Source organism: Haliotis rubra, unplaced genomic scaffold (assembly GCF_003918875.1).
Source record: "Haliotis rubra isolate DU_JTF1 unplaced genomic scaffold, ASM391887v1 Scf9, whole genome shotgun sequence".
In the NCBI taxonomy this organism is placed as follows: Eukaryota; Metazoa; Mollusca; class Gastropoda; order Lepetellida; family Haliotidae; genus Haliotis; species Haliotis rubra.
The window spans coordinates 2,961,816-2,988,969 of record NW_025767634.1 but is presented as its reverse complement, the minus strand read 5'-3'; the positions used below and the strand labels follow the sequence as shown (position 1 = coordinate 2,988,969).

The window sequence follows — 27,154 nt, the reverse complement described above, 5'->3', positions numbered from 1 at the left end:
TATATATTTCAAGTAATTGTGAGACAGAAGAGAGACCTTGAACAAATCGGGATTGGAACTTACAAATGTATATAGAAATTGATTTCTATGAAACATTTTAAATTTGTTCTGCAGACTCCGTTTCTGTATCAAAGCCGAGGTTTATAAACGTAGTTCCCCTCTGAGGTATACTCTCAGTACTTCCCTTCACATGTATGTCCCCAAGGCGCGGGGATTTCACCGGGGTGGGGTGGGAGGGGTGCTGCCTAGAGGCGTCTTGTGGAGAAAGCTTTCTGGAGGCGTCTTGTGGAGAAAGCCTTCTGGAGGCGTCTTTTGGGGAGTGCTGTCTAGAGGCGCCTTGTGGAGAAAGCTTTCTGGAGGCATCTTGTGAGGAGTACTTTCTTGGGGCATCTTGTGAGGAGTGTTTTCCTGTTAATACAGAACACAATATTAGATTATCCCCATGACATCGTTATCGGTAAATATCTTCAGTTATTCTCAATCGGCATGTTATGTTGTATGCAAACTGACTGGTTTGTGTCAGTCGTTTCATTGTTTTACACTGGTAGCTTCGTGTCCCATAGCAACGTGTTGTCATATTTATGCATTGTCGCAAATCGTTAATGGTTTACGGTGTCGCTTGATAAGAGGCCTCAACGCGTGGCCTGAAGACTCCATTATGCAATAAACAATCCGGCCAAGGCTCGAAACTTATTTACCTGGGACAAGTAACAAGTTATTAAATGTAGCCCGTAGGTTATTCTCTAAGAAATAAATTCTTTCCATAATGAGTCAAAACATAGCTTGAACGATGTCGATGTGACAAAATCCTAACACAATCGCTCTTACGATTTAACATTTGGAATCTATAGTTCAGCTTTGTATGGAAATTGGTTTGAATTAAAGTTTGTTGCAAGAATCATGTTTCACTGCTTGTGCACACACGGGTAAGACACCTTCAACAAAGAACCAGATCTGACGATATGTGAGTAACAATGCCACATTGTTTGAATGAAGAATGACTATACGAGTCTTTTGTAATCTGCTTAAATACAAATTGGTAACGCTTGATTTCTTATCAATGAAGCTGGACTAGTTTAGGGTGCTAACGACAAACAATCTGAGATAATTCATTTTAGAACCTCAGCACTACTGCATATACACTTACATGACGTCTATGGTTGACTCCACATCTGAGAGGTCTGAGTATCATCTCCGGCATGCAGGGGAAGAGGCGGTCAAACAGCGGGCAGATCAGGCGAGGGTCCATGGTCTTAGGGTCTCTGCAGCCTATAAGATGCCTACTATTGTCAGACAAGGGGCGGTGGGGTAGCCTAATGGTTAAAGCGTTGGCTCGTCACGCAAAAGGCCTGGGTTCGAATCCCCACATGGGTACAATGTGTGAAGCCTATTTCTGGTGTCCCCTGCCGTGATGTTGCTGGAATATTGCTAAAAGCGGCGTAAAACCAACCTCAATCAATCAGACAAATTTTCTATGTGTATTGTATATCATGATATTGGTTTGAAAGTGTATGCTGATTTTTAACACATTCTTCTAAACAGTACGTTAAATTTTAAGTAAATGGAAGTTGTATTTGAATATTATAAATTTTATTTCAGATACATGGTCAGGGAAGTTAGAAAGATGCTTAAACATACATGAACACATTAACTCATTGTGAGTTAGTGAGTGAGTGATGACGACACAAATAGAAATTGTTATACATGGTTCCATCATTGAAGTAAGACACAACTCACATCATTGAAGTAAGACACAACTCACATGTAATTAGGCTGACAACCATACCGACGATGACCACCACGGCCATTGCCATCGGAGTGTAGTACAGATATGACAATCTGTACAGCGGGAAGAAGAGGTCACTGGAAATTCAGAACATATATTGTTGGTGTAAGTGTTTCATGTGAAGTGATAGCGGCTAAACATAAAGGTTAATGGGGGTTATTTGGTTCCGAAATATCAGGAACCGTTAATATAAGCATATAGTCTTCGATTTAGACACGTCTCACCTGGACCCCGCTGGTTCAACTGAACTTGTAACAATTGTAGCAGCGGTTGACGTAAGAGGCGTCATCGTCGTAGTGACGTTCCAGTTGCATCCGTCAATTGACGTTGGAAGCGGTGTCCTTGTACGCACGGAGTTAACGAACGCACCAAAGCCTACCCAGCACATGAACGCTAACGACGAGAAGCACCCAACAACAGCTCCCTGTAAGTGAGTGAGTGAGTTTAGTTTTACGCCGTTTTTAGCCATATCCCAGCAATATCACGGCGGGGGACACCAGAAATGGGTTTCACACATTGTACCCATGTGGGGAATCGAACCCGGGTCTTCGGCGTGACGAACGCACGCTTTAAACACTAGGCTACCCCACCGCCCCCCTGTAAGTAAACGCATTAAGGTTAGGTTTTATTTCATTGAGAGAACATTTTTGGGTTTTTTTCACGTCGCACTCAGTCACATTCCATCTGTGTGTATACGGCCAAACACGTGTATATACCTATCTTTGATACGGCTTATAAATATTCGAGTCTTGATCAGATAATCCTGTGATTAAAATTATGAAAAGCTACATCGCTGACCTGTCTGATTGTCTGAAACGGAACACTCGATCAATCATCAACAACCAGTGGGTCATGATGTTTCACCATTGTATAGCATAAACACAACGAAAATTAGAAGCCGAAACCACTTTAAGTTTTATATTAAAGTTTTGTAAAAAACAAGAACTTAACACATAAATTCATACCCATGAGTTCGCCCAAGGGAAGAACATTCCCAGCACAAACAGACCAAATGTTGGACCGTTTAGAATACTGTACACTGTGTAAGATGCCTGGAAACAAAGATTCATTGGTTGACAAGAATTATGAATATAAGACTGACTTGCCACTTTACATTAAGCCGTATAATTAAATGGACTCTGAAGAAATAGCTCTGTTTAAAATTATACACGTCCTATGGTATTGGCTGCTTGCACGGTAGTTCTTCCTCAACAATACTGACGTACACGACATCCTAAAAAATAATGATAACAAACAAGAGTCCGTCCTAGTTATGCTAATGTCCTACAGTTGGTTAGCTGGTTTGGTGTTTAATGCCGCATTCAGCAATATTCCAGCTATATGGCAGCGGTCTGTAAATAATCGAGTCTGGACCTGACAGTCCAGTGATCAACAGCATGAGCATCGATGTACACAATCTGGCTACGATGACGTGTTGTCAACCAAGTCAGCGAGCCCAACCATCCGATCCCGTCAGTTGCCTCTTGCAACAAGCATGGCTCACTGAAGACCAGTTCTAACCCAAAGGGCATTTTGGCACTGGTCAGCGTTCAGCATGAATCATCCAATATGCTTGGATAAGCGGGGACCTATAAAGCGGCTGAATTTAGTTAATAACTGATATTTGTTTTATAAACGCCGCACTCAGGCACAGACAGACAGACAGACAGACACAAACAACCGTTAAATGATGACTAAGTTAAGAATTCACAAGCTTCGAGACAATCGTATGCTCGACACATATCGACATAACGCTGTAACAGCTACACAATGTACTTATATAATTCTAAAGCATATTCACCTGCAGCACACTTCCAAGCTGCGACACCACGAAAGCAAGGGCAATTGCCAATAAACCGCAGATAATAACTGAAAATAGATTCTTTGAAATCAGTCCCCTGTCTTCAGTTGTAAATTGTGTGTCATTATGAAACAGCTATGTGTGTATTCTATTTGTAAATTTATGCCATTTACAATGAAACCTTTGATACATCTTCTCACCAATAACCCTGGAGAGAATGGCCATGCCTCTGTCGGAAAGCTTCTTACAACAGAATGGTCTGATGAGGTCGTACGGGATCACTGCCCCGAGTGCGTTCAGACCGGAAGACAATGAGCTGGATTAAAGGTAAATAATTATACTTAATTCTTGACACAAAACGTCATATAACAGGTAATATAAGTACATTGTCTGCGACGTCAGAATACCTACCGTTGTTCTCAAACACCTACCGTTGATGCAGTTTGAAACAGCCAAAAATATTCAATGACAGAAAACATTGTAAGAAAATTGTATCGGGTACTATTCTTTTTATCATTTAATATATGGCACAAAAAATCTATAAATTATGGTGTATTTGTAATGTTCTACTTACTTAAAGAGATTGGTCATAGAAGGGTCATAGAACAAGATACCTACCTGAGACTTCCACTGAAAATACACGAAATGAATATTCCAGGAATTCCTTGAAGATGTCCAAGGATGTCCATCACAAACAGGGGCACCTGTTTTTTAAACATATTTTATTCATGAGAAAAGGATTGGGTACAAGTTATACAACTTAGAACACCCTCTCCGTAGTATTTACATAGTATTATTTACATTCATTCTACAAGATGGACAGAGAAGAACAGAGCAGAAATATGGAAAAAGAGGAACAATTGCAACAATTAAGAAAATCGTTTTGAATGACAAATATATGTTTGAACAATTTTAAATATGTTTTGATTTATGTGAACAGTCAGATCTGCATTGCCATGTAATAGTAACTCATAGGTTATATCCACATTTGTAATACTGCGTAAATTAGTCATCATGATAGTTCTCTGTACTGTATATAATTGACAGTCAAATAAGTAATGATAAGAATTTTCACAAACATTTCCACAAGAACAACTTGGGTTATCTCTTAAACCAGCACGGAATAGATCATAATTCAACTGACTACAGATGTAACGTAGTTTTGTAAGGATGATGTTAGTGATTCTCGGTCCAGAATCAAAGTATTGAGGAGCAGTTTTATGTTTTATAACAATATTCGATATAAAAGAATTCAATGACTCGCTTTTTCTCACTTCAACTGGAAGTTCATTCCACATTCTAATTGTGGATGAAAAATAAGAATCATAGGAAAATTTTAATCGCGAGAAAGGAAGTGAGATATCATCAGAGTTGCGAAGATTATAGCTACATTTAGATGCTACGTCCCCAGGAACAAGATCAATAAGGTACGATGGTGCCATATTATTCTGTATTTTGTAAAAAAAGGCGAAGTTTACGCTTTCTCCTACGTTCTGCTAAAGATTCCCAACCAGTTTCATAATACAGATGTTCATGATGAGTATATTTAGGTAAACCTGTTACAATTCTTGCTGCTTCTAATTGCAGTTGTTCTAATTTATTTGCTTGATATTTAGCACATCCATCCCATACTTCACACGCATATTCAAAATGGGGTCTTATGAACATTACGTAAATTCTATTCAATACAGAGCGTGGTAATAAAAATTTGAGTTTACGTAGAGAAGATATCATTTTTGAAGTTATTTTTACAATATTATCAATATGGTCAGACCATTTACAATCTTTTGAAAATGTTAATCCCAAATGTTTATGATTATTAACTGTTTTGACACAAACCCCGTTAAAGTACAGATTTAGTGCATCAACATTCTTTTGCAAGGAGAAAAAGATTGCCTCAGTTTTATCAGGATTGTATGTTATAAGCCACCGCTTTGCCCAAGCCTGCAGCCTTTCCAAGTTTGAATTCAAATCTCTTTCAATGAATAGACGATCATGAGAAGATGACCCAAGAGACGAATCATCAGCAAATAATCGTGTCAAGCAGTTTAAATCATCAGCAATATCATTGACATAAACAAGAAATAAGAAGGGACCGAGGACTGACCCTTGAGGGACACCAGCTTGTAAATACTCCGGCTTGGATAGGGCTCCATTCACAAAGACGCTTTGTGAACGATTACTTATGTAATCTGCTAGCCAATTTAACAATGAACCATGAATTCCGTATTTTTCTAATTTCAACAATAAACCTTTATGCCACACACGATCAAAAGCTTTAGAGACATCACAGAAAACCATACAATAGTGTTTTTATCATCTAAAGCCGCACAGATTTGGTCATATATTTCAATTAATTGATGGACAGTTGAGTGACCAGACTGAAAACCTGATTGATACTTATACAATAATCGATTTGCATGAAAATAGTTGTACAGACGTTTAAACATCACTCTCTCAAACACCTTGCCCACACAACTGATCAAGGATATAGGCCGATAGTTAGAGGCCATTGAGGGATCACCCTTTTTAAATAGGGGCATTACATTTGCTTCTTTCCACACACTTGGATATATACTACTTTTTAATGACTGATTAAATAACATGCACAGTGGGATACTTATTGAATGTACAACATTTTTAAGAAACTTATGACTGATTCTGTCCGGGCCAGAAGCTTTTTTAAGATGTAAACATTTGATTATATCGGACACTTCATTTACATCAATTGTTACACTATCTAAAACAGAATCAGTGCGTTTGTCAAAGAATGGCATATCTGTGTTTTCTTCATCAATACTAGATATAGACTGAAAATACTGATTAAGTTTCTCTGCTTTCTGCATATCAGTAAATAACGTTGGGTTTTCATCTGCATCATTTTGTCTTAAAGACGGAATGCAAGTGACTGATCCTGAATCATTAATCAAAAACCGAAGTAATTTCCAATAGGAATTTTTTATTACTAGAATACAGATCAAGTAAAAAATCGTTTGTGAGACTGGCATAAAATGAATCCTTTGCATAACAATTCATATTATTTATTTTATTTCTTTGTTTCTTATAAGCCAAAATATGTACTAGACGGTTTGTCTTTTGGGCTTTTTTTCTCATTCTATTTCTTTTTCTACATTCTCTCCGAAGTTCTGAATTAAACCAAGGTTTATCAGTTGGTCGAATGGTGACCGTTCTAGAAGGAATACACACAAATATAAAACGGTTGAGATGCTTATAAAACAGTGGACAGGCTTCATTAACATTCCTGCAACTACTAAATATGTTATACCAATTTGTCTCATTAATCATAGCATTGAGTTTCTCATAGTCACCTCTTTCATAACATAATACGTTTCTTTTGTAGGCTAACCTGGTATTTACATGAGCATCAACGGTGATATACGTACCTTTGTGGTCACTTATACTTTTACATAAATCTACAACACCACTGTCTAAAACATCAACATCTTCAGATATAATGATATGTTCATTTCAGAGACAAGTTGTAAGTCTAAAGCAATGTATCCTCCTATAGAATGTGACCTTGACCTTTTTAGTTTGACCTTGACAACGATATTGCCTACATATATCCGTTAATGTAGTTGGCATTTTCAGAAATGGTTGGTAATTTATTGTACACGTAGCTCCTACCTGATCTGTTTTGCTGATGAGGTTGTTGAACTCGACGGGGTGACAGTCGCTGTAGAAGGCAAACATGACGATGCCGATCATGCAGCAAAGGGTGATAACTGCGATGAGGCCAAACAGATTCAGGATCATTGCACTGTGTAACAGATTAGGTTATACTTCAGCTAATGTACAAGCACACTGTCGTGCAAATAACAGCTTTGGTAAGAAAACTACGTTCTTTGCACACTCTGAAATCATCCGTTGCCGAAAGTAATAAATGTGTCCTCTTACATAAATAGCGAACACGTTGAGACAATAACCATTATAACGTATCCATTATCCATATTTCTGTGTAGCGTTTCCCTATATAGCCATGTGCTCATCCGTCTATGCTCTGTGCCTCGAAGGGCGTAATTGTTGTTATTTTTATTATTACTTGTGGAGTGAGTGAGGTTTTAAGCCGCTTTTTGAAATATATCAGCAATATCACACGGGGCACACCAGAAATGGATTTCACACATTGTACCCAGGGTCCTCTGAGATATGAGCGAATACTCAAAGGAATACAACAACAACTCGATAATTCAATAAAGGTTGTTGATGTTCTTTGTTGTTTAACGCCGCACTCAGTAATATTTAAGCCATATGTGAATATCGATCTGTAAACTAGACTATCCATGAGCATCGATCTACGCAACTGGGAAACGATGACATGTGTTAACCAAGTCAGCGAGCCTGACCACCCGATCCCGTTAGTCGACTCTTGCGACAAGCATGGGTCACTGAAGACAATTCAAACCCGATCTTAACGGGCCGATTCCATAAAGTTAGTCATGTTTTACTCCTACATTTGTGACTTGGAGACAGTCGGACAGGATATGGCTCTCTGTACTTGGGCTTGATTGCAGCCATACAGCGACATCCAGAAGAACGCTCCGCCTATCACAACCGACCAGAAAGAGTGTCGAGTAGTCGGATCGAAGCTGAAACTGTAACAAATGTGACATAGTCATCATTAAGAATTGTCATCCAATGTTGATCTGAGCTAACGTTGCTCGATATTATGATGCACCACATCCGTGAACAAATGTGACAGACATATATTACTGTGACAATATGGGATTCATCTTCTCACATACAAAGGGTCAAGATTTTGATGCTATACACGTCTCACTAACTCACAGTCACCAATCGCTCAAAAATTAACAAAAGATGCCCACTCATGAAAGTAAATCCTGCCACGGCTTCCGGCGATGTCCCAGGCGTTCTGGAAGCCTCCCATGACGATGGAACCCTGGACGAGAACCGCAAACAACCCGGCAAACATGATCAGTGCCTGAATGGTGTCTGTCCACAACACGGCTTTCATACCACCCTGCAAAATAGAGGGGAGGTTGATGAATGCATTAATTATAATTTCCGTTTGTCTCCTTATTGGTATGTGAATACCTAGATGATACTCCTGGGCCCCTTGTTTGTTATATTATTTTAAAGTGTGTCTACTTATTGGTATGTGAATACTTGGATGACACTCCTGGGTCCCTTGTTTGTTATATTATTTTAAAGTGTGTCTACTTATTGGCATGTGAATACTTGGATGATACTCCTGGGCCCCTTGTTTATTATATTATTTTAAAGTGTGTCTACTTATTGGTATGTGAATACTTGGATGATACTCCTGGGTCCCGTGTTTGTTATATTATTTTAAAGTGTGTCTACTTATTGGTATGTGAATACTTGGATGATACTCCTGGGCCCCTGTTTGTTATATTATTTTAAAGTGTGTCTACTTATTGGTATGTGAATACCTGGATGATACTCTTGGGCCCCGTGTTTATTACGAAAGGGTCGTTGTGAAAAAGTGATCTCAAAGCTAACGTGATCGTAACTCCAACATTTTAACATCCTGTCGATAAGCTCGTTTAATACAACGGTACGTGAGTATAAACTGACCGATCACTTATATACGCTTTACTGAATGGGATCTGCTGTGGTATCATAAGCCTATTATTGTCACTTTTGTATTTTTGTTCACAAATAGAGTTGTGGAGACGACAGTGTAAACACTCTATATACTCAAACAGCAAATTCATGTATATAACATATCCATTAACATCCAAGAACATGTACATCTGTGTTCCCTTACTCATACTTTCTGAAGCACAAAAGAAGTAAAAAGACATGCAATTGTCTTGTAAACAATAATTTGTATTAAAAAAGAAAAGGTTTTAATAATTCCGTATATCAGCTTAGTTTCTTTTTTAAATGATCTTCAACCTTTCAAAGAAAACTTGCGTTTTTTCAACCCGTTTCTAAAATACCTGAAGCACACAATATGTAACTGTTTATTAGTTAGTAGTTATTAACCTGCGAGCGCAATAATGAGACATGGTTGATATTTCCTTACACAGTATACGCAGATACTGTTTACTTGTGTCCTAACCATTGTTGTATATAAATACATTGTTTTCTTACCACTGTAGCTTACAGATGTCTTGTTTATTTACCGATGAAGTATACCGACAGAGAGTGTACATATTTACTTACCAATGTAGTATACAGAGTAACAACCCCACCGACTGCAACAACCGATCCCCACAAAGAAAACCCAGTCACTGAAATATAGAGCAGTTAAATTTCATCTATAAGCCAGTAAGTAAGCCTGTATATCTTAATCACGTTTTGACAATGTATTTTATGAAACACAAAGATACATTCTTAAAAATATGGAGACAAAAGGTCCACTCTCTGAGTCTGATTCTCTTAATATTAACTCAAGGGAACATGAAATGCATCGAGATCCTGCTGGGAAAGTTCATGACTGATCGGATTATAGAGTAAACGTTCAACGTTCTTCGTTGGCGTTGTTCAAAACTAGGAGTTGGCATGATGGACAAATGAGATAATTTTATAAGTTCTTTTATTACAATGAATGCAACACGACGGTGAAGATAACACCGCTATATAACTTGTTAATAAAGGTGTCAAATATTTACGAAGCGTCACACTCATTGTAATAAAGAAATGACTGTATGTTTAATATATAATGTTCTCCCTTGTGTTTTACGAACTCTCTGTGGCAGCCTCAATAAACACACCGATGTCCAAAATATACCAATGTTTACGTACGTTCTTATAAACATCCTTACTTCAATAAACTTTTGAATGAACAATGAACTAATTATGACTTTGCACAATCCGTGTCTAATAACCGTTTGACATGTAACTGCAATCATGTTCATGCTGTCTTCCAGTTCAGGCATTGCCACTAACAAGCACCGTCGCATGTGTACGCTGTTTGAGATGGTTTACATAATATAACTTCAGTATCGTATCATATCCTTTGATGTCGTTTTTATTATTTTGTATCCTTTAAGTGTGAGTGCATGCTTGAAACGTACCTTGATTGAGCGCAAGGGAGGGTGCGTACAAAACAAATGACATGTAGACAATCTGAAAAGGAACAGAACCGTTATAATATATATTTCATTATCATAGTGCTCTTAGTTCCAAAAGATTGATGATATATGTAGCCACTTTATGACAATTAAATCAAATGTTGAATAAAGTATGAAACAGACTTTTTCTGATCAATAACGTCAATAATGGGTTTATTGCCTCTGTGGCACTTCCCTATGTGGCCTATGAGATTTTAATCGATCTTGGTCGTTTGGTGTGTCCCTGAGTGGCACTTGTGTGTAGTAAGCCATGGCTGATAAGGTGTTAGGTCATTAACACATGGCTGATAAGGTGTTAGGTCATTAACACGGTATTTGATTGACCTTGAATGGCAAATTGATAGCATTATATGGGAGGTTGTTACAAAAAATACACAAGAACAACATAGAAGAGAAACAAAAGTAAAAGTTTCATACATTTATTTTCTGATGTCATATTGCTATTAACGAACAGATTTCTCTTTTATGGTGTCAGACAATAAACATTTTGTTGTTTACTTACTGTTTGAATGACGAAGATGACAGAGGCGAGAATGCGGACTGGTTTGCTGAATCGTAGCTCTAAATACTACAATTGCAAAACACATACATGAAAGCAAATAATGAAAAATGGAACACGATGAAAAAAAAAATTGAAAGGAAGATCTTAGTCATATGAATATATAATTTACACCTGCCAAAGTGTTCTCATTTATGATCATGTCAATATCAGTTCGTCAAGTGTATAATAACATGTGAGCATTCAAATACTGGATACAAAGTTGACGAAAGAGTCACACAATCTGATGCCCTCTGACGTATCGCTTTGCTCACTGACCATGAAAAGTACAAAATGATTGTCCGTAGCACGCTGATGAATAAAAAGCTTTTTTTCAAAACCACCACTTTATAAAAAGTCTTTTGTGTGATTTAAAAGGTGTTGAATAAATATGTCTTGCGCCTTTGAGCAATTGATTTGTACGATTTCGCATTCAATTCAAGTTATTTAGCATATCGTTCAAAAGAGATACATACAATACGCGAGCATTTGAATTTTGCTTATTGAACTTGCAATACACATATGTCATAAAATGTACTTGTAAGTGATGAAACTTTTATGAGTGAGTGAGTGAGTTTAGTTTTACGCAGCACTCAGCAATATTCCAGCTATATGGCGGCGGTCTGTAAATAATCGAGTCTGGACCAGACAATCCAGTGATCAACAGCATGAGCGTCGATCACCGATGACATGTGTCAACCAAGCCAGCGAGCCTGAACGCCCGATCCCGTTAGTCGCCTCTTACGACAAGCATGGGTTGCTGAAGGTTCATTCTAACCCGGTTCTTCACGGGTCTGAAACTTTTTATGAACAAAACGTGCTAGAAAGTTGACATTCAATGTATATCTTTTCGGTAAGAATTGATTCTGAAAATATTTGTCAATTTAGCTAAATGTACATCTGTATAATATGTTTAAATTATGTTTATTTGTTCCCTCGATCATTGGATGTCAATCTCAAAGTCACATCGTATTATGAATCTCAACTCCCTGGGGAGTATACAACTCTTGCAGCCACTAGGCGCACCGAGTTATTGTGGCTTTCTCATCCTAACGAGGTACCCATTCACAGCTGGGTGGACTGGGACACATAGTCAAAGTACTTTGTCCAAGTTCATTGCACGTTGCTGTACCCGCAATAAGGTGTTTGCACGTATTCATGTGGCCACCATCTGGTCATATACCAACGGATTCGTGGATTTTAAAGTGCGCAGGGTTGTGTACTGTACACTAGGGGGTTGTGACAACACTGAAAGAGTTGTAAGAATTTACACCCGGTCACATGTGGGCTCGATCCCAACACCTCAACCTCGCTGGATCACCAGCCTGGCGCCTTAGCCAGCTCGCCCACCGCGCCATGCATTCATATTGTGCAATGTAAGGTAACAGTTCCCTTGAGACTTACCTCAAACATGCTTGTCAGGTTGAGCTTGTAGAAGAAAGGGATGAAAATCTGGGTAGAAATGACAATGGCAATAATGAATGCCAAACATATCCACCAGAACATTGTTGCATACAAGTATATCTCAGCCGGCGTCCCCAACAACGTCAATGCAGACAGAAACGTTGCCGTTAAAGACATCGCTACGGGCAGAATGTACATTTTTCGCCCTCCCATGAGGTATTCATCGGAGGAAGCTCTCTTTCCGTCTCTGATGGCGTAAAAGAGCCCAATACCAGCCGATGCGACCAAAGTAAGACCGAAAACGACATAGTCAGGGACGGAAAAAGTCTTCTTCTGCCCAGTGTTGATGCTGTAGTCTCCAGACATTGCGAGGAACTGTTTCTCCGTATACGCAGAGGCATGTAGTCCCTGCTACCCAGTCTATCTGTCACGAGTGATCTGGGACAGGCTTATGAATGCTTGCAGCTTTATGTATATACTGTATTTGTAAGAACATGGAGTGTGCACCTGCCTGAATGCCTATTCTACAAAAGTCTTTAGTCTCCGTCGGTAGGTCGACTGCTTGTATACTATCAGAAAACGTCTGTTTATATGGTATTGCACTTGACTTGACACAGTCAGTGTATTCAACGTTGTGTGCTAATTTCCTATTGACCAGAGGACTCGCTTCAAAATTCCAACAGTCGACCTTTCCTATGTTTCGCGCCATATATATCACGTCTGTAAAATAGTCGTGTCTAGACTAGACAACCCAATGATTGGCATGATAAACATCGATCTATGCAATTGGGATTGACACCCATCAGCCACGTCAGCGACTCTGACCATCAGATCCTGTTAGTCGCATCTTACGACAAGCATGGGTTGCTTGATCCCGGATCTTCATTTGTGTTTGGTTCAGATGACATAAAACATGAAAATTCAGTTTAATAATCAGATCCACCTTGATTTGAAATGTATTTCATCCAAAATTGATTCATCATAATAACAATCTATGACTTAGCAGTGGATAGCGTCCTATGCTTGTCCTAAAAGGTCATGTGCACAGCAGCCTATGCATGTCCTAAAAGGTTGCGTACCTGGTAACATATGCTCGGCCTAAAAGGACCACTGCCGAGTAGATTATGCATGCCTTAATATGCTACGTACCTGGTACCATATGCTAAGCCTAAAAGGTCAGGTGCACAGCAGCCTATGCATGTCCTGAAACTCAACATTACCTGGATGTTTGCCATCTTCATCTATTTTCAGCTTAATAGTAACATCCCGTCACTGGTATTCTCACTCGCTCTGCCGGTCGATCAGAACAGTTGTATGGGGGAATTATAGAACCTGTTATGTGATAGTAGAGAGATTGGTATCTCTTTGTCGTGAATTTTCGTATCATCAAGTGACCGAAACACGCGTAAAATATCATTTGTTTTTGTTGCCAGATTGTAACATGAGTGGATATGAGTTAACCCTTGGCTGTTGCCAACACGGACCAGCTTGACTGTTCAAGAAAATTCGAGATGGGTCAGGCTTTAGAAAGGCAGTCTCATGAATATATGAGCAACGCAAGGGCGATTCAGGGACGTTTACTATCCGACTCATATCTTTTCTAGTTTTCAAGAATGGAACATATGCATCTTTGCAGACATTGATAAAGGCACTGACATATTAGTCAGCTTGTTTCACGTTGGTGTTGCAACTCATGTGACCAATTCTTTCGCATTTTGGAATTGAAATCTGAATCTAAGTGTTGATATGAATAGAAAATGCTTTTCAGAAAGTGTCCAAATGTAAGATATGCTGCATTTGGGCAGACACTTTCTTAGCGAATTGCAAATTCTAGTGCCTTTAGGGCTGAGTCTCATTCCTGATTCGAATCCACACTCTCGGAACTAGCTAGGCACAACACACAGATTCAGCGATCCAACCCACTCAGCCACCTACTTTTCAACAAACGACAACTGTGCGTTAAGTCTTCAGCAAACCATGCTTGTCATGAGAGGCGACTAATGGGATCGGGTAGTCAGGCTCGCTGACATCGTTGACACATGTCATCGGTTTCCCAATTGCGCAGATCGACTGTTGATTACTGGATTGTCTGGTCCAAACTCGATTTTTTACAGACCGCCGCCATATAGCTGGAATATTGTTGAGTGCGGCGTAAAACTAAACTCACTCTCTGTAATAATTCATATTTGAGCTCTGTGTATCTCGTGAATCGTATTAATGTTACAAATTGTACATTTGACTGCTTTGACATTCATTAAGAGGTTCGACTGAAAGAAAGATTAAATGTACACAATAAATAATTTTCCAATAAAAATATGTGAAGTGGGATGGTAAAGAGCTTTTCTTCATTTCCAAAAGAAACAATAAAAAATAACAAAAAAAACATGGTGAACAAAGTGGCTTGGTGACTTGTGAGTATGATCATTGAAATCATTTACTTATCGAAGTTTGGTTGGTTGGTTTATTGTTAAACGCAGCTATATTGCAGCTATATGGCGGCGGTCTGTAAATAATCGAGTCTGAACCTGACAATCCAGTGATCAACAGCTTCTTTGACATCATAATTTTAGGATTGTTCTTTATGAGCACATGTTAGACCTCATAGTAGCTGCTTCACGACCCAAATAGCTGGAACACTGCCGATGTGACGTGAGTGAGTGAGTTAATATTGAACGTCACATCGGCAATATTTCAGCCATATCGTGACGAGAACATATTTGACATTGAAATGGATGATGGAACGTGAAGTAATATTTATTCATTCACTATATGTCATATAGTTTTATTAACATAAATACATATTTTCATTTTCTGTAAGGGTGTATGTTTGCGTATTTCCTAACAAAAGTTAAAAAGACCCCTCGACATCAACAACTTTGGTGCTGACGTTCTTCAAAAACATGACTAAGGCGAAACTGCAATTCACAGCCACTAACAAACGTGTCTGGTAATCAAAGGGACACAACTCGGCACGGCGTCTGAAATATATGAAGCCGAGTACCAAAAGTGCTGAAGAATGTTTGAATACGTTTGAAAAGCTACATGTATATGTTCATTCTTGCATATAACCAAATGTATGTTTTATCTCAGTGGGTGTTTCTGTTGGTTTGATAATGACAATAAAAGCATGTTGCCAGTGCATATAGATTAAGGCATTGTGCAGACCGTTTCCACCAGATGGTAAATCTGATCTGTGTTTTGATTTTTAGGGTTTTGTTATAGATGCTCTTTGTGACGCTACCTGTTCACTTTGTGAAAGGTTTAGGTGGTATGATATCTGAAGTGTATTCATTTTGTGTCAAGGTTTTGGTGGTATGGTATCTGAAGTGTATTCATTTTGTGTCAAGGTTTTGGTGGTATGGTATCTGAAGTGTATTCATTTTGTGTCAAGGTTTTGGTGGTATGGTATCTGAAGTGTATTCATTTTGTGTCAAGGTTTTGGTGGTATGGTATCTGAAGAGTGTTCATTTTGTGTCAAGGTTTTGGTGGTATGGTATCTGAAGTGTATTCATTTTGTGTCAAGGTTTTGGTGGTATGGTATCTGAAGTGTGTTCATTTGGTGCCCAGGTTTTGTTGGTACGATATCTGAAGTGTGTCCACTTTATCCCCAGGTTCTTGTAATGTGGTACCAAAGCGTGTTCATTTTGTGCCCATATTTTGCCTGAAGCGTGTTTACTTTATGCCCCCAAGTTTTGCTTAGCAAGGATCCCAAAGTGTTTTCACTCTGAGCTGTGGTTTGTAACCATTGCGGAATTAACATATTTTGGCAGTTGACAGGTTTCAAAGGAACGTGAATTCCATATCTATCAATTTCATTCGACACAGGACTATTTTATACGTTTCGATTCCAAACATTGAAACCGCTGGGAGATATCTCTTTACCGGTCTTAACACAAATCCATTAAATTATTGAAATCGCCTAAATCTTTGCGTATTGCCCCGCATTGATATTTCATAAATAGTCATGTAATTATACGTAAGAAGCCATATTACTCCCAAAGAAAGTGCATTCGAATACATCAAAGGCCTTTACCTTGACAGGAGCAGTAACAGCCTTCGAATTGGTACACTGTCATAGTAGAACATGTCTTATACACAAGCACTCGCCGTGACCGGGGAAGATTCACAAAGACCGAGTGAACTGAGTGGGAAAGAGAGAGAGCTGGGAGGCGTAAACTGGTTCTAGGGGCTCATTTGAGGAACCAGCGTGGACAACACTGACCTTCCATCATGTCTGGGGACTACAGCATCTACACTGGACAGAAGAAGACCTTCACTATCCCTGACTATGTCCTTTTCAGTCTTACTTTGGCGGTATCGGCCGGGATCGGACTCTTCTATGCCATCAAAGACAGAAACAAAGTTAATTCTCGGGATTACCTTTTGGGAGGTAAAGATATGTACGTCTTTCCCGTGGCGATGTCGATGCTGGTGACGTTTCTCTCTGCACTGACGTTGCTGGGGACGCCGGCTGAGATGTACAACTACACGACGATGTTTTGGTGGTTATGCCTTGCATTTGTTTTTTCAACGGGAATTGCCTCAGTAGTGTTCATTCCATTCTTCTATAATCTCAACGTAACAAGTGTATTTCAGGTGAGTTTTCGATCCAGTAATTCCTTAAATGACAAGGTAGCATAGGCAGAGACTATTCATGGTTTACGTTACTTTAAAGAGAAACTAGTTTGGCCCTAGTGTGAGCCCACGTTTATCTGTTCCTCCTATTTAACGAAAATAGAAAACCGGGCCACTTTATGAATTCATAATTATCTCACCTGGTATTTATTATCTAAAAGGAATATTCCTGCTTTACATTAGCTATTGTATTTATAAAATTCTTAGAGTGTATACTTTGTGAGAAGGTTAACAGGTTAACAGGTACCAAATTGTGAAATCTGTACATAGATTGTATAGATTTTGAATTCAACAATCCATGCTTATCATACGGTGATTGACGGGAATAGGAATGTTTGACTCGCTGACTTTGTTGATGCAGGTCAGCGTGTGCCAATAATGCGTACACCAATGCTCATAATTGCAGTCACTGGATTGTCCGGTCCGATTCAGGTTTTTTCAGACCGCTGTCATACAGCTGGAACATTGAGTGCAGCATTAAAGAAAAAACATAAAAAACAAGCTATATATAAAATTTACATGGCTATGAACCTAAACATAATGTAAAAACTACACACGCCGATCCTCTCCTCGGGTAAGGTACGTCGACTGACACAAGCGCGTACTTTACTGATCTAACGTCTTTCATGTAACTGTCTGTTTTCGTGGCAATCATAATACATAGTTCAACAGCACATGCACAACACAATACATCTCAAGATGTAATTGTAGATACAGGTTGATGAGACGTCATTTCGTAACACAAATAGGCGGTAGATTACATGCTGGCTGAAGAGTGAGTGAGTGAGTTTAGTTTTACGCAGCACTCAGCAATATTCCAGCTATATGGCGGCGGTCTGTAAATAATCGAGTCTGGACCAGACAATCCAGTGACCAACAGCATGAGCATCGATCTGCGCAATTGGGAACCAATCACATGTGTCAACCAAGCCAGCGAGCCTGACCACCAGATCCCGTTAGTCGCCTCTTACGACAAGCATGGGTTACTGAAGGTTCATTCTAACCCAGACATTCACGGGTCTGCTGGCTGAAGAATTACCACGTGATTTTCTTCTGTGTTTTCAGTATCTTGAGCTGCGTTTCAGCAAGCCTGTCCGTGTTCTCGCCTCCGTGATCTACATTCTGCAAACTGTAAGTCCACAGTGTGACACAAAGTGACAGGATGTATCGGTAATGTGTTGGTGTACAGTTTACTGTGTGCATGTACATCACCTTCTGGACATTTTGTCGCTGATCCAGGACATCACAGCTCCATTCCATCGTGATAAAATAACGTGAGAAAGAAAGTTTGCTCTCATAAACTGGACTCGATAAAAGAGATTTCCAAATGTTATCAAAACGTTGCTAGGCACCATGCAGTTGCAGAAACAGTGCAACCTGAAGTTCCTTAAGTACCTGTGACACCCGTATCAAACACAACACAGTCGAATATCTATTTCTTGTTTGTTTCAAGCCACTATCAAACATGTTTTTTTAACGTGGGTAATACGTGAAATCTTAAACGAGATTCTTAAGATATGTTTGACACTTATGTGAACATAAAGATTTCTTCATTATCACGCGTACGTCACGTCTTAAAATGACAATTGCCATTTCTCGTGTTACGTCATTCCAGCATGACGTCAGAGAAAGATTTGAATGACCTCAAGAATGTATTTGTACTATGTAATGTCGTGTTTTATTGGAATTTTAGAAATTGATCAATCTTAAGAAAGGTATGCTACTTTATGGGTAACAACTTCTATATTGATATATTATGATGCGACGTTTCGGTATAGATTCTTATACCGTTGTCAACCGTTGTCACTCTTGCTTGACAACGGTATACGAATCTGTACCGAAACGTCGCATCATAATATAATAAAGAAGTTGCTACCCATAAAGTATCTTACCTTACTCCCGATGTAATGTTTCCGTTTTCTTTCTACATGATTGAGTTAATATTATTTCAGTATGATTATATTTACAGAGTGTGTATATGTCGTTCGTCCTCTACGCTCCTTCCCTGGCTCTGAATGCGGGTATGTCTTTGACTACAAAAGGGCTCGTAAAAATAATTTAATGTGAACATATTAACTTGAAAATATAACACCATTTAAACGATCATTTTTTGCTTAAAAGAGACTTTGCTACTGATGTCTGTTGAAAGTGATAACATTAACAAAATTGAATAAACTAGTCTGTGCGATTCTACAGAAGGACATTCGCTAATAATACACCTTTTGGAACATATTTGTTGAAGCTGTGTTGGTTTTCTTAAAGTGACCGGACTTGATTTATGGGGATCTCTGATTGCTGCTGGAGTCATTGTGACCCTGTACACAGCTCTGGTAAGTCGCGCTTTGTTTGCGTTGTTGACCAATTGACAGCTGTATTTACGGGTGATGCATGAGATGTACCGAGTATGTCTTTCACAATGACCAGCAACCCTTAATCAGCTTGCATGGCCCTATGCGATATACCGTGAGAACCATTACAGTTCACATTGGAAGAGTGACTTTGGTCTTTCAGTTAAATCACATCACGTTAGATTAACGAGGCAGGATGGGAGCTGAGTAGTTTAGTGATTAAAGTGTTCACTCCTCACACTGAAAGCCGAGACTCGATTCCCTCTTTGGCACAATGAATGAAGTATATGTTTGTTATACCTTGCCATGATGTTGAGGAGTAATAGTAGTGGTAGAAAACAGTAAAATCCTTCCTGTCTATGAGTGGTTCGCTTGTGTCGCAGCAAACTCGACTTGTGAGCAAATTCTTGATCTCACTTATTGCAGTTGTAAGACGTACGGGATTTCTTTAGCATTGGACTCCCACTACTAGTAATGTCCACAGCAACAGGTCCATAGGTGGACGGATGACTGTGTTCAGACTGTTATGGGCTTGGTCTTATCTCAAACGGAAACACATGCTGGCTGGGGGTTGTATGTATGTATGTATGTATGTATGTATGTATGTATGTATGTATGTATGTATGTATGTATGTATGCATGTATGCATGTATGCATGTATGCATGCATGTATGCATGTATGCATGTGTGTATGCATGCATGTATGTATGTATCACACTCCGTGTGGAAGGAAAAACTTGAATGATGTGGGTCCGATATGTTTACCAACACCGGTAAAATGCCGACCGGCAACATCCATCAACGCCTGCTACAGCTCTGTATCCATACCGTCTACCATTTCTGTGTTCCAGGGGGGAATGAAGGCTGTGTTGTGGACTGACACCTTCCAGGCTTTTGTCATTTTGGCGGGGCTGATGGCGGTTCTCATCCAGGGTTCCATCGTCATGGGTGGCTTCCAGAACGCCTGGGACATCGCCGGGAACAGATCAAGGATCTACTTCAACGAGTACTTGTAGTTCCTTTCACATTATTCATCATAATGTTTATATAATAATTACAGGGAGTCAAGTCATTCATCATTCATTCTTTCGTACGTTGAACCCAGTGTATTGTCTTTGTTTCAGCTTCAGCTTTGACCCCACAACCCGCCACTCCTTCTGGTCGGTTGTGGTGGGAGGAGCCTTCTTGTGGTTGTCACTGTATGGCGTTAACCAGGCTCAGGTCCAGAGAGCCATGTCTTGTCCATCTGTATTTAAAGCCAAGCTGTGAGTATGCAGAAATATATCATATAATATGGATTTATTATCTTGTAATTGAGATGGCACCCAAATACGAAATCAAAATTGTTCACCAAAATTTCAGTAACATATCATACAAAGTGTCATGAACATTATTTTGGACACTGATGCGTATAATTTGGAAATGTCCTGGCAAAACGTTTTGACCAGGACAGAAGTAGCCCCAATAAAACAACATTCATTTATTATTGTATGACGCTGAGAAGTATGAAAGATTGTATTGCAAAGTTATGGAATGTGGACACCAAATGCAGGAACTGCTGGAATACTGCTCGACACACAGATAATGTTTTAAGGGTATTTAGCGTAATATAACCATATTTCCATTGACCAAATACGTAAACATTTATGAAGGAATTGGTTTCAAAATAATATATGTATCATATGAAATCTGAAAATGTACACATGCACATTCTTCAGAAATTTCAGTGAATGCAACGTGTTTAAGATATGTTGGCATGTTTGTAAAAACATCAAATACCTTTTGAAAATCATAGGACATGTTTGCTTCGTATGTTGTTTATGGCCCTCAGTTTCCATTGCTTTCTAAGGATATACCTCATAAACCTGCCTGGCCTCATCCTCATCGTCAGCCTTTGCTGCATGATCGGCATCGTCATGTACGCCTTCTACGCCGACTGCCACCCCATCAAGTTCAACAGCCTCATCAGCAGATCAGATCAGGTATTGTAAGAGTGCCGTGAAAACAGACTCAGTGCATTCACACATGAATCTATATTTCAGCACATACACAGGTACTATGTCATAAGATGAGTGTACAAGCAACAAATAATAGCAAAAATAATTAGGTCTCCAAATTGAAGTATTTCTTGTTTCGACTTGGTCTTGGCTATGTATGGGCGTCACAAACAGTGAGTAGTAAAACATCCTTTGTAGGGGAACCTATGGCAAGATGAAAATATTCGTTTGAACAGGACAGGTACTCCTAACTTTTCAGCACTAACCTAAAATTATACTTCCTTTACCAAATTATACCTCAAACAATTACCAATTGCACAATTCACCATGATCACTGCGTAAGTTTGCTGCAGTTCCCATGGTCTAAAACTAGAAACAGGGAGATCGTTTAATATTCCGACAGATACAAGGCCGTGCTCTCTGTGGAAGGAAGGCTACATCGAAGATGATACCATTTTCTAAATTTATATCATACCCTACACGTAACAAATGCAATTATAGTTTGGCATCAACGAACGTGAATGTCTACGGTAGCCTGGCTATATATATATGATATATTATTTAATGTATGCAAATTGCTTTATGAGGAGGACTCACATTCTCTCTCTCTCTCTCTCTCTCTCTCTCTCTCTCTCTCTCTCTCTCTCTCTCTCTCTCTCTCTCTCTCTTTATATATATATATATATCACATACACATACATTATTCATGAATAAAGATCTAACTACTATGTCAACTCTGTATTTCGACACGCTAGTATTGTGTCAGATCTGTCATTCCGGTTTCTGTAAAATGGCAAGCTCTAAGTAGCACTTGGGTTGTTATTATTCGAGGTTAACGAGATTCGGGCACATTTGAAACCCGCAAGTGTCAACGCTTTCCTGTCAATGATCAACAAATAGTGATAATGCCCTTAGTCAGAAACACGCGAAGACAACCAGAAGCTGTGTCTTGGGAACCGTCAACGATAACGTTATTCAATGGTTATGTAAATTTCTGAAAGGTACCACTGTGTTCTTTTGGATACTTTCAGTCACTTGGTACAGCACAGGTTAAATGTTAATAAAATATCCATAACCCAGTTACAATCAGCCAGAGAGACATTTATCTGGCTTTGATTCACAGGTGGACGTGACTTGTAATCATATTTCACTAGCTTATCATTCAGATTTGGCATGTCAGTGACGTTATTCATACGGTCGACACAAACCTGAAGAACCGTTATTCATCATGATAGACCAACATGTTGACAGGTTGTACTCGATCGCCGGAACACATTCAATTTATATATCAAGAATTGAAATATTCAACGTCAACGCCAAAGAAAAATCAATTTCAATGATCTTCCTGACCTGGCATAATAGCCAGGTGAAATCCTATGAATGGATCACTGAATGAAAGGGTATATTCATAATCAAAAGACAACACACAAAGTGTATATTATTTAAATGTACATAGGCATTAAATTAGATTACGTTGGTATTAAATTACAAGAGCATAAAAGGACAAAATATTTAAATAGAGATGATAAATTATGAATAAATATTTTCTTTCTTGATTGTATTATTTGCACATTCAGCTCCTGCCCTTGTATGTGATGGATATCTTAGGCCATATTCCCGGAATACCAGGAGTGTTTGTGTCGTGTATCTTCAGCGGGAGTTTAAGGTAAATCGCCGTTTTAGCACTTTTCACAAGGTATAGTATAATAATTGCATTACTACGTATTTCAAGATAAAGCCACGAGCGACCAAGTCATCTGAGGAAAGGCAAATCGCTTTGAATAGATGGGTCCCTGTTTCTGTGTGGGATTGAGATGTGTGCGGATTGGATGAGGCGGTGGTGGTGTGGGTTTAAGCACCTTTCTGGGGTTTCCTGAGCATGAATCCGACACGCCTTGCTAATATATATTCTTCAAAGCGCCGTTGAAACTAACTCACAAACGTAATTGTCTTCAGCAAAACATCCACTGTGCCGTGCCTGGTCACAATTTCCACAGTACGTTATGCAGTATATTCATTGCTTAGAGTCATGTGACCATGCTAATTTTTCATTGATTAACCAACGTTCAAAATGCCCAATATACAAGACTGGAAGAACAGTATTTCACTGCAAGGGTTCAACTTTTTATAGAGGAGAAAAGGAGGTAATTCGAAAAGTTTTGATTACTATTATTGTCGACCGCCTCCGTGGTGTAGTGGTTAGAGCGTCCGCCCGGAGAGCGGAAGGTCGCGGGTTCGATCCCCGACCGCGTCATACCAAAAGACGTTAAAATATGGTACTTGTTGGTTCCTACCTGGCGCTCGGTATTAATGGGTACAACAAGGACTGGTCGGAGTCAGTATAATGTGTCTGAGTGGGGTATTCATGCTTGAGTGCTGCAGGGTATCTCAGTGGGCTAGCACTATAAAACCACTATTAAAGTCTGGGCTAGTATATAAGCAGCCGCACATACACATACACACGCATGCACGTCGTCATATGAGCGAAATATTCTCAAGCACGACGTTACACCCAATTTCACCTCACCTCAATATTATTGTCGTTTACCATTAATTCAACATTATCAAATTAGCATCTGACAAAGGTTCAACAGATGCCTTTGAAATTTTAATCATTAAATTTCTTACATGTGTCATTATATCTCCCTCTTCCCTTCTTCAGCACCATATCCTCCTCCTTGAACGCCCTGGGAGCCATCATCCCCTGCGACATCATCAAACCATACTGCTGCCCAAACCTTTCTGATAGGTCCATGACCATTCTTTCAAAGGTTATAGGTAAGGAGGAAAAGACATTTGGCTTGAAGTTCCTCTAAGGCATGTTGTCCCTATGTATCTGGAAACAACTAACCTTGCTATTGCATTTCTAAAGCCGTTCTGTATGTTCATTTCACATGTCTTTTTTGCATTTCCTCAGTCACAAGTAGTGGAAATAAAGTAAAAGCTCCACATAAAGTTGCCACAGTAACGCAACATCGGAACACGCCCAATGAAAGTAAAAGGAGTAGAATTTACACTAGCCAGATCACAGAAGGACATCCATAGAATAACGTCCCTTGAAACCGCGTTTTGATGGTTGTAACAGCTGAATTATAATCATTTTGAAAAACGTGTCTAGTGTCCACCTCGAAGATATGTTTGAAATATTTTTGTGAGTAAAACCATCCTAAATCTCTGACTATCGTTCACGAAAGCTAGTTCGATCAGGTTACCTACAAGTACGCTTGTGATTTAGGAAAGTGTGTAGATTACAATGTGGTTTCTTATGTACCCTATCTAATATGTACTAATGTGTATGTTTGTAGTTTTCATATTTGGGGGAGTTGCTATCGGCCTCGCCGTCCTCGCATCTCAACTTGGGTCTCTGATGCAGGTATTTCCACGAATCACAGAGTGCCAATTTTAACTGCAAGTCAAAAGTGTTAGAGAAACGAAATCATTGTTATAAGACAGATGCCTCTGCCTGTACATGTCCAGAAAAAATCCGGAAGATTCACTGTCAGAGCTGATCAACAATATATCTTGTGTTTGGGACTGGTATGAACTTTTACATCATTTAAGGCAATAATTCAAATGATTTCTATACCCGCGGACCTGTAAATGAATAGGTCTGGGCATTCAAATCAGTGACTGAAAGCATGGGCGACGATAGACAGCCATGTTAAACATGTCTGTTGAATGTGTGTCACTGTTCTTCCCATGACCAGGGGCGCTGGGGGTAACTCGGCGGTTAAAGGGTTCACTTGTGTGAAGCCCATTTCTGGTGTACACCGCCGTGATATTGCTGGAATATTGCTGAAAGTGGCGTAAAACTAAACTCACTCACTCACACACTCATAAGCCCACTTATCTGTACCTGACTGTATAATAATACTAACTAACGTGAACCTGCATATCTCCGCCCTAAATGAATGTCCTAAGAAACCTCTTTTGGAACTGGTACGAGCTACCAATGTCACTATGGTACCCAGTATTCCTGAAATGGGAAACATACATTTGGAAACAGTTGAACCTACGTATAGGAAGCTGTTCGTGTAAAAAAAGTACACTCTTCAAAATTAGGGAACGCATAGGCTAACCCTTCCCTAGAAATATTGAATTTAAAGTAGTTACCATGAGCTGTTACCTCTGATTATTTTCGTCCAATTGGTTGAGACTGAATATGTCTTGGGATTCTTCCTGTGGATATCTTTTCATACTTCCTGAACGCGCTGGTCAGTGTATGTAGCTTATGTTGACGTTGACGTACACATTGATCCCACAAATGCAGGGTTCAGATCCGGGGATCTCTTGTGACATGGCATTACACTGAGGTTTGAATTATGAAAGAAGACAAGAGTGAGACAAGATGTGTGTGGTGTAGCGTTGTCATGTTGAAATGACCCCCTTTGTTGATAATCAGAAGAAAGTGACGATTTGCAGTCAGATTCCCCTGAACCACCAAGTCAGATCTCCTGTTGTAGGATTTGGTCCCCGCAACATGACAGTTCTGGACACAGCTGTGGAAAAAAGTTCATTTAACGTCGGCAGCGAATAACATATCATGATTCATCACAAAACGAACTCGTCGCCAGTTTCCGGGTCCATCCCAATGCTCCATTGCATACGTTGTCTTGGATTCCAACATTGCAGTACAGAAACAGATACGGGTGCTCTAAATCTTCTTCCCATCTCTTCCAGACGATTCCTGATTGGATGGGACCAAATATGTAATTGCAACCTCGGTGGTAGAATAAAACCCAGAAAAGCATGGGTGGTGACTCTTGGAAAACCCTTCTCGTCTATTCTGGGTTTAATTGTGGCGGGTGTAGCAATCCGATAACCCGATATATTGTTCTCTGTTGTTCAGAAAATGAGGTGCAACTGCAGTCCTGGACTTGGCATCGTTCAGTCACAAATGTTCAATTTGTATTGAATGATTCATGACGAAAAGCAACATTCTCATTATCTACTATGCGTTTCCTTTTTTGAATAGTGTATCTGTAATCATATAATTGAAACATCGGGTGTGAAACTGTTAGATTCATGTATATAGTAATATGTAGCGTCCTCTGATTGTCTTTAACATACCAAAGCGTTAATGTTAAAACCATGATAAATATTTTTGAAATAAATATCAGGCAGGAACGAACAATGGTTAAAACACTTTAAAATCCAACCATATAATCTATCCATATTCAACACTATATGTTCGTCTACAAACAGGCTTCCTACAGTGTGTGTAGCACAATCAATGGACCGTTGTTTGGGTTGTTCGTGCTGGGCATGTTCTTCCCTTGGGCAAACGCATGGGTAAGTATTGCCACAGATTGAGCCCATATAAAGGATCTGAACGATTATTTAAAGCTGAAGTTAAAATTTTTTTTTTTTCATCTGTCTTAGAATATTGTGTCATATAAAGTTCTCGGCCTGTCTTTAGAATACCGCACCACAAACTGTAATAATACGTCATAATACCCTTTTACGTAATTTTATGTAATTTTGTTCCAAAACACGCTCAGGAAACAATGCACTATGACGCCGGCATAGCAACACGGTTGCATAGCTTAGCGAGTGCGTA

The 27,154-nt window shown here is 39.3% G+C and overlaps 2 protein-coding genes across 2 annotated transcripts; one reads left to right on the top strand and one right to left on the bottom strand.

Moving 5' to 3' along the window:
- Positions 1-216: 216 nt before the first annotated feature.
- On the bottom strand, positions 217-12,980 carry LOC124263896 (sodium-coupled monocarboxylate transporter 1-like). The gene is made up of 10 exons (XM_046698624.1): positions 12,615-12,980; positions 11,175-11,240; positions 10,616-10,667; positions 9,762-9,829; positions 8,435-8,589; positions 8,063-8,203; positions 7,236-7,368; positions 4,206-4,217; positions 2,752-2,838; positions 217-408 (listed from the first exon to the last, which is right to left on the bottom strand). Exons 1-10 carry the CDS (start codon positions 12,978-12,980, stop codon positions 217-219), a joined length of 1,272 nt encoding a protein of 423 aa, XP_046554580.1.
- Positions 12,981-16,783: 3,803 nt separating this feature from the next.
- Positions 16,784-26,131, top strand: LOC124263895 (sodium-coupled monocarboxylate transporter 2-like). The gene is made up of 11 exons (XM_046698623.1): positions 16,784-17,210; positions 18,315-18,380; positions 19,219-19,270; positions 19,512-19,579; positions 20,449-20,603; positions 20,722-20,862; positions 21,447-21,579; positions 23,172-23,260; positions 24,257-24,372; positions 24,900-24,967; positions 25,997-26,131. Exons 1-11 carry the CDS (start codon positions 16,845-16,847, stop codon positions 26,129-26,131), a joined length of 1,389 nt encoding a protein of 462 aa, XP_046554579.1. The 5' UTR covers positions 16,784-16,844.
- Positions 26,132-27,154: the final 1,023 nt, after the last annotated feature.

Coding starts and splice junctions, on each gene's coding strand:
- LOC124263895 (XM_046698623.1), top strand. CDS start 16,845: ATGTCTGGGGACTACAGCATCTACACTGGACAGAAGAAGACCTTCACT. Junction 20,863..21,446: donor TCTGTATTTAAAGCCAAGCT/GTGAGTATGCAG, acceptor TTGCTTTCTAAG/GATATACCTCATAAACCTGC. Junction 21,580..23,171: donor TCATCAGCAGATCAGATCAG/GTATTGTAAGAG, acceptor TTGCACATTCAG/CTCCTGCCCTTGTATGTGAT.
- LOC124263896 (XM_046698624.1), bottom strand. CDS start 12,980: ATGTCTGGAGACTACAGCATCAACACTGGGCAGAAGAAGACTTTTTCC. Junction 11,241..12,614: donor ACCTGACAAGCATGTTTGAG/GTAAGTCTCAAG, acceptor TTGCAATTGTAG/TATTTAGAGCTACGATTCAG. Junction 409..2,751: donor TCCCTTGGGCGAACTCATGG/GTATGAATTTAT, acceptor CTGTATTAACAG/GAAAACACTCCTCACAAGAT.